The sequence below is a fragment of the Fukomys damarensis genome, unplaced genomic scaffold (assembly GCF_012274545.1).
Source record: "Fukomys damarensis isolate Sample0158 unplaced genomic scaffold, DMR_v1.0_HiC HiC_scaffold_23, whole genome shotgun sequence".
Classification (NCBI taxonomy): Eukaryota; Metazoa; Chordata; class Mammalia; order Rodentia; family Bathyergidae; genus Fukomys; species Fukomys damarensis.
The window spans coordinates 51,295,532-51,304,878 of NW_022900935.1; the positions used below are offsets into that span (position 1 = coordinate 51,295,532).

Consider the following 9,347-nt stretch of genomic DNA (forward strand, 5'->3'; position numbering starts at 1 on the left):
AAATCCCCGGCCCCAGAGGTCTAGTTTTTGTAGCATCATTAACTACTGCTTAGTCAGGAGACTAATTGAAAGAAGCAATTCAGATCGATAATAAAGCTGGTTGAGATGAGAGTGGACCTAGAACTTACAGTTATTAAGTCTTTAAAATCTCTCTGTTCTCTCTCCCCATCTTTAGGATTTTTGTCCCTGAGTCATGGAAGACAGAAGAGCTGAAAAGTCATGTGAACAAGCATGTGAATCACTGAAGAGGCAGGACTATGACATGGCCCTCAAGTACTGCACAGAGGCCCTCCTTTCTCTTGGCCAGTACTCCATGGCGGACTTCACAGGGCCGTGTCCGCTGGAGATAGAACGCATCAAAATTGAGAGTCTTCTTTACAGAATCGCCTCATTTTTGCAACTGGTGAGTAAACATTGTTGGAAGGCCAATGCAGAATCACATAAAATGGTCCTATTCATTGAGTGGGGACTATTGCTGTTGCTCCCTGTACAAAGCAGCTAATTCTGGCCCAAAGAGATATGAATGAAGTGCCTGGTGATTGCTGATTATGTTTGATAGCACCTATGTTTTTAAACTTTTGATAATTGTAAGGAGGGATAGTATTTTGAATTATTCACTCATTCAACAAATATTTATAGAGTGTATACTGTGTAGTTGACACTGTTCTAGGAACTTGGTATATAGATGAATGAAATAAAAGAGAAAGATCCTTTCTTTATGGTACTTTTTTCTTTTTTGTGTTTTTTGTCCTGGGGATCGAACTTGGGACCTTGTGCTTACAAGGCAGGTGTTAGCACCAGTGAGCTAAATCCCCAGCCCATGTGGTATTTTTTTCTAGGAAAGGAACAGATCAGAAATAATAGTCATAGCCGGGCGTGGTGGCACATGCGTGTAATCCCAGCACTTGGGAGACTGAGGCAGGAGGATCACTGCGAGTTCGAGACCAGCCTGGGCTATGTAGTGAGTTCCAGGTCAGTCTCAACTACATAGTGAGACCCTGTCTCAAAAAACCAAAAAAAAAAAAAAAAGAAATAATAGTCATTATAGATAAGTAAACACTGGGGGTTTTGGGTTTTTTTAAAATACATGTATTTTTTTTGTTTTTGTTTTTGTTTTTTTTTTGAGACAGGGTCTTGCTATGTAGTTTAGGCTGGCCTTGAACTTACTGTGTAACCCAGGCTGGCTTCAGTCCTTGTGCAGCAGTCTCCTGAGTACTGGGATTACAGACGTGTACCTCCATACCTGGTTTACTATAGATTAACTGTATGATAAAAGGAGCTAAGGGCAAGAAATGTTGGGAGTAAGCAGAAATACGATTGTAATTTTATATTTATTTATTTTTGGAATTGGGGATTGAACTCTGGACCTTGTGCTTGCAGGGTAGGCATGGTGCCACTGAACTACATCCCTAGCCCTAAGATTGTAATTTTAAATAGGGTTGTCAAGGTAGGATTCATTGAAAAGGTGTGGAGGAGGTAAGGAGAGGATGAGCCGCATGAAACTGTAGAGGTGTAAAAGAAACAGTGTAGAGACCGAGGCAGAAGTATCCCTGCCTTCCTAAAGGGACAGCTGGATCATCACAACTGGAGAAGGGTGTGCAAGGGGGAGAAGAGAAAGGGCAAGCCTGTGGGGCTTGCCTGATCAGTGCAAGGACTTCAGCGCTTAATCTATGCAAGTTTGGGAGCTGAGGCAGCACTTCAAGCAGAGGCGTGGCATTATCTGATTGACAAGAACAATTCAGTGTGTGTCGAACATAGTTGATAAAAGAGTAAGAGTAGATGCAAGGAGACTAGTTTGGAAACTATAGGAGTAACCTAGGCCCGAGATAGCTCAGCCCAAATGAGAGCAGCGGAGATGCTGAGAAGTAGCCCGTTCTGGTTTATAAGTTAAATGTAAAAATAATATTTCCTGATGTACTGAGTGCAGGAAGTGAGAGACAGCTGCAGTATTCACTTAGTTTGTCATCTTTTTTTGTCTGAGCAATTAGAAGAATAGAATTTCCTTCAAGGAAGTTCCTTCAGCTGAGGTGAGAAGGCTGTGGATGGGGGCTAGGTTTTGTGGACTCTGTTTTAGAACTGTGGAGTTTGACAGGTCATTTAGCTACCCAGTTGGAGATGTTGAATAAGCAGTCAGGTGTATGAGTGTGGTATTTGGGAGAGAAAGATTAACTGAAGACACTGTGGGGTACAGATGCTAACTAGAGTCTAGATCCTGGATGAAATTACCATGGAGATGAGTGTGGATACATAGAGGACAAAGGATTAAGGTTTCGTCTTGTGGTCCTTCAATGTTGAAAGGTTGGGAGATGAAGAGGAACCAGCAGAGCATCCTGGAGTACCCGTGCGGAAGTCAGGTGTCCTGGGAGCTGAGCAAAGAAAGGGCATATGTCAAAGGGAGCCATTGTTCACCAGTGTTGGTGGCTGCTGCTAGACAAGTAGCAGTGTCTAGATGGGTATGTGTGAATATAACTGGATCTGACTGGATGCAGTGGTCACTGGTGACTGCCATGAGAACAGCTTCCTTGTAACAGTGGGTGACAGTTTGATTAAAGAGGGGCTAAGGGAGACTCAGAGGAGGCATGGGAGTACCTTAATAAGGGCACCTCGTGAGTTCTGCTAGGAGAAGGCAGCAGAAAAGATAGTGGGAGAAGTGAGGTCAAGAGAAAGACTTGACTAGCTGGGAAAAATAACAGTATGTTTATTTATAACTATGAACAACCAAAAGTAAAATATCAAAGATGTGAGAGAGCTGGGTGTGGTGGTGCACGCCTGTAATCCCAGCACTTGGGAGGCTGAGGCAGGAGGATCTCTGTGAGTTCAAGACCAGCCTGGGCTACATAGTGAGTTCCAGTTCAGACTCAACTACATAGTGAGATGCTGTCTCAAAACAGACAAAAACAAACAAACAAACAAAAGGTGTGAGAGAAATGGAGGAGGCTTGTTGGAGTGGTGTCCTCGAGCAGGCAGAGGAACAGATCTGCACAGCGATAGGATTGACTTGAGAAGGGAGCAGGGATAGTTCATTTGGACACAGGGTGGAAGGAACAGAGAGGGTTCTGGGCAGCAGTAGATGTGGTGGTAGTAGTCAGTGGAAATTCTCTTCTCCGCTCCAGATTCTCAGTCCAGCTGTTTGCCGAGGAGGGTTGGAGAGGAGCTTGTGGCTAGCTGAGGTGAGAGAAGGTGAGAATTCCAGGCCAGAGTCAGTGTACTAGGGGCAGTATACTGTGGTGTGTGTTTGTAGAGTGCTGTATAATCCTCACAGAAAACAGGACTTAGCTCTGGTCTGTGGCTAGTAAGTTTTTTTTTTTTTTTTTTTGTGGCTATTAAGTTTACAACATTCACGATTCAACTGTGAAATAAAGCTGAGATTCGCTTTGGTAACATCTCTTTAAAAGTGGCGGCAGGGTTGGGGGTGTTGGTGGTGTAGCTCAGTGGTAGAGCACTTGCCTAGCATGCATGAGGCCCTGAGTTCAATCTCTAGTACTACAAAATCAAAATCAAACCAGACAGAAGCAGCCCTTGAACTACTTAATTTTATCTTCTTTTATTTTGCAGAAAAACTATGGGCAAGCTGATGAAGATTGTAGGCATGGTATGTTTATAAAAACGGGACTCTTTTCTGATTTGAAGATTTTGAATTATTTAATTGAGCAGTGTATAAGGTTTGATTTTTTTTCATTTGTTGATTTCAAAAGTAATTATAATGATAAAAATCCCCATCTTCCTGTGGTTCTAATAACTGATTAGGTCGATATCTTTCCTGCTAAGACAAGAGTACAGGCGTTCGTTGTTCCTATTCACAAATGTTGGTGTTCCTGTCACCCCTCCACCTCCGGGAACATTGACAGTGTATTCTTTTTATACTTTGTGTATTTCTAATCAGTATGAATGCACATTTAAGAAATGTAGCATACATGAATTAAAATGTTAACCTTGAATACATTCAGAATAAAGGCCTACTCTCCTAAAATGTTTCTTTGTTAATCCAAAGATTTTGCTTAGAGTCTCTGGCCACCCCACCCTGAACACTTGTGATCTTGTCTGATCTGGAAAGCTAAGCAGGGTCAGGCCTGGTTAGTACTTGGAGCAGAGAAGATTTTTCTTAAGAAGAAGAGACCACTATGATGTTTTTAATTGTGTTTTCTTTTGGGCAGGAACTGAGATTAATAAGAATCTTATTCTTTGAATACTCAGAGACTGTAAAACCATTTTTTCCTGATTGCCATCATTGCACTAGGCTGAATCTAGGACCAAGTGAGAGAAGAGTTCAGTGTACATTTGAACATGAGAATTTTTTGCATAGCTTACTAACTTGGATAATACAGCATTTCATTTATGCAAAATTAAGGGTTGGAGCTGAAGTGTTGTATATTAAATATTTTTGTTGTAAACTTTACAAAACTATATTATATACTTGTGTAGTGTATTGAATGTTACCTTTCCAAAGATCTGTGATGTCTTTCTGAACCAATATAGAATTATATTGGTTTGGAAGTTAAATTAGAATGAGATACACACACACACACACACATACACACACACACACACACACATACACATATGTATATTCCTTTAAAAAAATCCCTGCTGTCTTTGGACATTTACAAAATATCAGTAAGTCAAATAGTATAGAGGAACATGAAGAAAGGAATAATTTGCCTTTCCCTCACCTGAAGAAATCTTATTAGTTTGCCGTATCTTCTGCACCTTTCTCTTAGTGATAAATACAATTCTTAATGGGGTTTTACTTTTAAAAATGAAAGAATTGTAATGAGATGATCACAGAGCTGCGGTCATCATACTAGTGTGCTGTAGTTGTTTGCTTACATACCATTATATCATGGGCACATAGCTATTTCTCCAACTTAATATACTAGCTCCAAATCTTGCTTAATATTCCCTAGTGTGGATATACTGTAATTTATTCAACTATTTCCCCATGTAGATTAACTTTCAGGAGGTAATCATTTTCTAGTTTGTCATGAATTATCCTTAGTAAACATATTCTTATTGTTGTCGTTCTTATTAAAGACCTTAAAAATTGGATTCCCAGGTTAAGGAGTATGTACACTTCTAATTTTTGTTGACACTCTCAGATTAATTTCAGAGGTATACACCCTCAGCAATACATGAGAATGCCCTTTCCCTGAATTTTATTAATACTGAAACCTATTGGTCTTAAAATGCTGCCAATCTCATGTATGAGAAATAGTTCCTTTTTAATTTTCACTTCCCTGGGGAATAGTGAAATTGATACCACCCTTCTCATTTTGTAGAGATGCAAACAAAAGTCCTAGTAGGTTTAACAGCTTGTGAAAAAAAATCACAGAAGTTACTGAGATTAGTGAAGGAACATACAGAAAAACTGCATTTTTCTGTTGATTGTCTTACTTAGCATTTTAAAATTGGGTAGTTTTTTTTTTTTTAAGGAAATTAATTACCAAAATAAAAGTATAGTCAGTTCTAAGATGAGAAGTTGTCATGACATATCGTGACTATGGTGTCAGTGTTGTGCAGTGGAATGTAGCTTGGTGATACCTTTAGCCTTTGACCCGCTAATCTCATTTCTGGGATACTGTCTCAAGTAAATAACCTGAAAGAAGGAAAAATCATTTAGAGTGGTATTCACTGCAGTGCTGTTTGTAGAAGTAAAAAATAGGTTAGCTTGCAATAAGTAAAGAGTTCCTAAATTACATTCTGGGCGTTTCTTGTTGCCTTATATGTGTTAAGAAAGAATTTGGAAAGTGGTCATTTTTTAAATTAACACAAAGACATGTATACAAAAGTTGTTTGAAATAGACATTTGGGAATATTGGCCAGGAGTATTCATGTAGTTGCAGAGCTCTGATATTATATGTAATTATGTTTTCTTCTCATCTTTTATTTAAAGGTTATTTTTGTGTAAGACAGAAAGCTGTGGTTAGGCAGTTAGTAATAAAAAAAAAGACAAGAATCTCAGGCTTCGTTAATTATTATATTGCTTTCTTATGCTGTGATGCTTCCAGGGGAAGCCCTGGATAGCTACTATCTGAAGTGTCCCAGATTTTTGACTTCTTGTTTACATTTCATATACGGTGCCATCTTGATGTTTTTTCTCTTACTGTCCTGCTGTCAGTTTGCATTCCTAGCAACTCTTAATATGCTTTATTGCAGCTAGCCTTCTCTTTTTTCCTACTTCCTGCTTCCAGCCTACTGTGGTTTAAGAAATTGGGCTGGCAATCTTTATCATGGAAAACCATTAATTATAGACATGATGATCAACTGTAATATTTTGTTAACCTAATAAAATTGATGATAATTTTCTAATGCTATCTAAAACCCCATGCAAAATCAGATTTACCTGGTCACCCCAAAATATTTTTATGGCTGATTTGTTTAAACCAGGAACTAATCAAAGGGTCATGAAAAACAAAAAAAATTTTTTTTTTTTTTGAGACAGGGTCTCATTCTGTAGTTCAGGCTGGCCTTGAACTTGCTATGTGTCCCAGTCTGGCCTCAAACTTGAGGTGATCCTGCCTCAGCCTTCCCAATGCTGAAATTACAAGTGTGCATTACCACACCTGGCTTACAGTCATGAAATTTTGACGTTGGAATTTTATTTCAATAAAAATAAATAGACATGGATACCCCATAAAGATGTACAAATATTATGTCTCAATTAAAAAATAGATTTTGAATGAGAATTCAAGGACATCTAAAGAATAAAGTACATAGGCTTCAAGTTCATGGATTTTAGTTTCAGATTCAGTGCTATAGTGAAGTGATTAAGTCAGTTTTCCTTATCTGAACTAAAACACAGGAGAACTTTCATAAAGTAATGATTTTTCTGCCTTTGAAATAGAGGAAGTATCTTTTTATATTGAAATGAATGAAAGAAATGGAGAAAGTAAAATGAAAAGAGAATAATCTTATTAAAAGAGTATTGTTCTACACCTAACAAATAGGTAAAAGTTAATCATTGTAAATATCAGGTTGTGCTGGGGATTTAGCTCAGTGGTTTCGCCCCCTGCCCTGCAAGTGCAAGGACCCGGTACCAAAAAAAAAAAAAACCAAAAAAATAAATACCAGGTTGTAAAAATTTTAAGCCCTAGCTGATAGTTTTATCAGTTTAAGAAATCATCATGGGCTGGGCTGTTTAGCTTAGTGCCAGAGCACCTGCCTAGCATGCTCAAGGTCCTGGATTTAATCCCTGGCACACACACACATATACACACACAGATCATCATTGCAGGTTTATTGTGATCCTTGACCTGTGAATAAATGATTCAGTAACCACCAGGCTCTATTAAGAGGCTAACCTATGACCTGTTAAATTGAAAGATGCTTGAATGAACCATCTGTACTCTTCCTGAGGGAAAAAGTTGCATCTTTACCTTCTCAAGACTTTTGGTCAAGCACAGCTAATTCTGGATTTAATAGTGTTTTCACTTGTAATTTTTTGACTTCGTGATGGTATAAAAGCAACAAGCACTCATGTACTTAGAAACTGCTTGGACAAATGTTACATTTTGTTTTCCTAGGCTAACATGAAATCCTATACCTCTGGTAATGTCAGGCAGCAACAGTAAGCCCTGGCTCCCAGTCAGCCCCAAGATCATAAGGGCAAACAACCAGTATTATAGTTTGCTAGGTTGCTGAGCTAGGATGTTTGGTAGTTTAGGTATATGTATTTTTTTTTTTTTTTTTGCTTTCTGATACTGGGAAGAGAACCCAGGGTCTTGACTGTATTAGGCAGGCATTCTGCCACTAAGCTACACCTTCAGACCCTAAATATATTTTTGGCTTGTATTATTTTCAATTTATGTTGGGTGTATCAGGACATGATCTCTTTGTAAGTCAAAGAACATGTATAGTTTTATGGTAATTGAAAAACTTTTTGAAAAAATACAGTTAACAGGATAACAATGTTTATTCAGAGTATCTGGATCAGGTTCTCTGAAATGTTATTTAATCATATTATCATTCTAGTTTTTACACATGATGAAACAGGCTTATTGAAGAGCACAGGACCAGTCCAGAGTGGAGCTCTAGTTTTGTATTGAGGACTCTGATTTGAAAGGCCATCCTGCTTCTTGGTCCTTAACTGCTGCTTGTGTATATACTTCAAGGTTTTGTAGACATAACAAACTTAGAAGTAGATTAGAAAAGGGGTATTCTTTTTGGTACTGGAGATTGAACTTGGTATCTTGTACTTGTGAGGCAGGTGGCGGATCCTTTGTATTTTTAGGAATGAAAAAGTTGAGGTTCAGACTCATTTACTAGTGGAGTGGAGATAAGAATTGTGATCTTCACAGACGTATTCCTTTTAGTGTTTTGTCTACTTACCTGCTTTTAAAATAGAGGTACAGGCCAATTACATTTTGTAGATCCAAGTACATTTACTTTTTTTTTTTTTTTTGGTTTTTATGAGACAGGGTCTCTCTCACTATGTAGTTGAGACTGTGACCTTGAACTCACTACATAGCCCAGGCTGGTCTTGAACTCACAGCCATCCTCCTGCCTCAGCCTTCCAAGTGCTGGGATTACAGGCGTGCGCCACCATGCCTGACTAAGTATGTTTACTTTAAAAATTTTTTTTCTTTAGATAACCTTTATCTTTTCAACAGAAAATTTAAATTTATTTGAAAAAGTAGATTGATGGGAAGTTGCAGACTACTGTATAGAAGGGACCCATGTATAATTCACTTACTTTTCTACAAGGGTTAATCTTTTTTATAGGCTGGAAATTGAATACAGGGCCTGTGTACCCTTTTTATATTTTTTTATTTTGAGTCATGGTCTTGCTGAATCACTAAATTGTCCAGGCTGGGCTTGAGCTTATGGTCCTCCTGTCTCAGCGTTCCAGAGTACTGGAATTGTAGATGTGCCACCACCACACTTGGCAATGGTTAATGTTTTGTAAGTCTATAAAACAGCATCAAAACCAGGAAATTAACATTAGTGCAATATGTGTATTGTGTTTTGTCATGTCTGGTTCATGTAGCCAGTCAAGGTTCAAGAATTGTTCTGTCACCATGAAGATTTTTCTCCTTTTATATGCACACCCACTACTCTCCCCATCAGTCCCAACCCTTGGCAACCACTAATGTGCTCTTCCTCTCTATCATTTTATCATTTTGTGATTGTTATAAAAATGCAGTCATATAGTGTATGACCTTTAGAGATGGCTTTTATTCACTCATCATGATGCCCTTTGAGATCCATCCACATTGTGTATATCAATAAAATTCTTATATTTAAATTGATAGGAATAGACATTTAAATTATAAAATTCTAATTTGGTGACAGACTATAAGTTAGAGAAGTAAAAGTTTAATATTTAAGTTTGAGGATTATCTTTTATATAT

At 38.2% G+C, this 9,347-nt stretch overlaps 1 protein-coding gene across 3 annotated transcripts in view; it reads left to right on the forward strand.

Annotated features, from left to right (window-relative positions):
• The window catches only part of Helz (helicase with zinc finger), a 152,299-nt gene that overhangs the window by 18,749 nt on the left and 124,203 nt on the right, over nucleotides 1-9,347 (forward strand). For all 3 annotated transcript variants that reach the window (XM_010616799.3, XM_010616801.3, XM_010616800.3), the window contains 2 exons: nucleotides 176-403; nucleotides 3,556-3,592. In XM_010616799.3, the coding sequence (XP_010615101.1) occupies nucleotides 194-403; nucleotides 3,556-3,592 (247 nt within the window). In that variant the 5' untranslated portion in view covers nucleotides 176-193. The remainder of the gene's footprint in view (nucleotides 1-175; nucleotides 404-3,555; nucleotides 3,593-9,347) is intronic.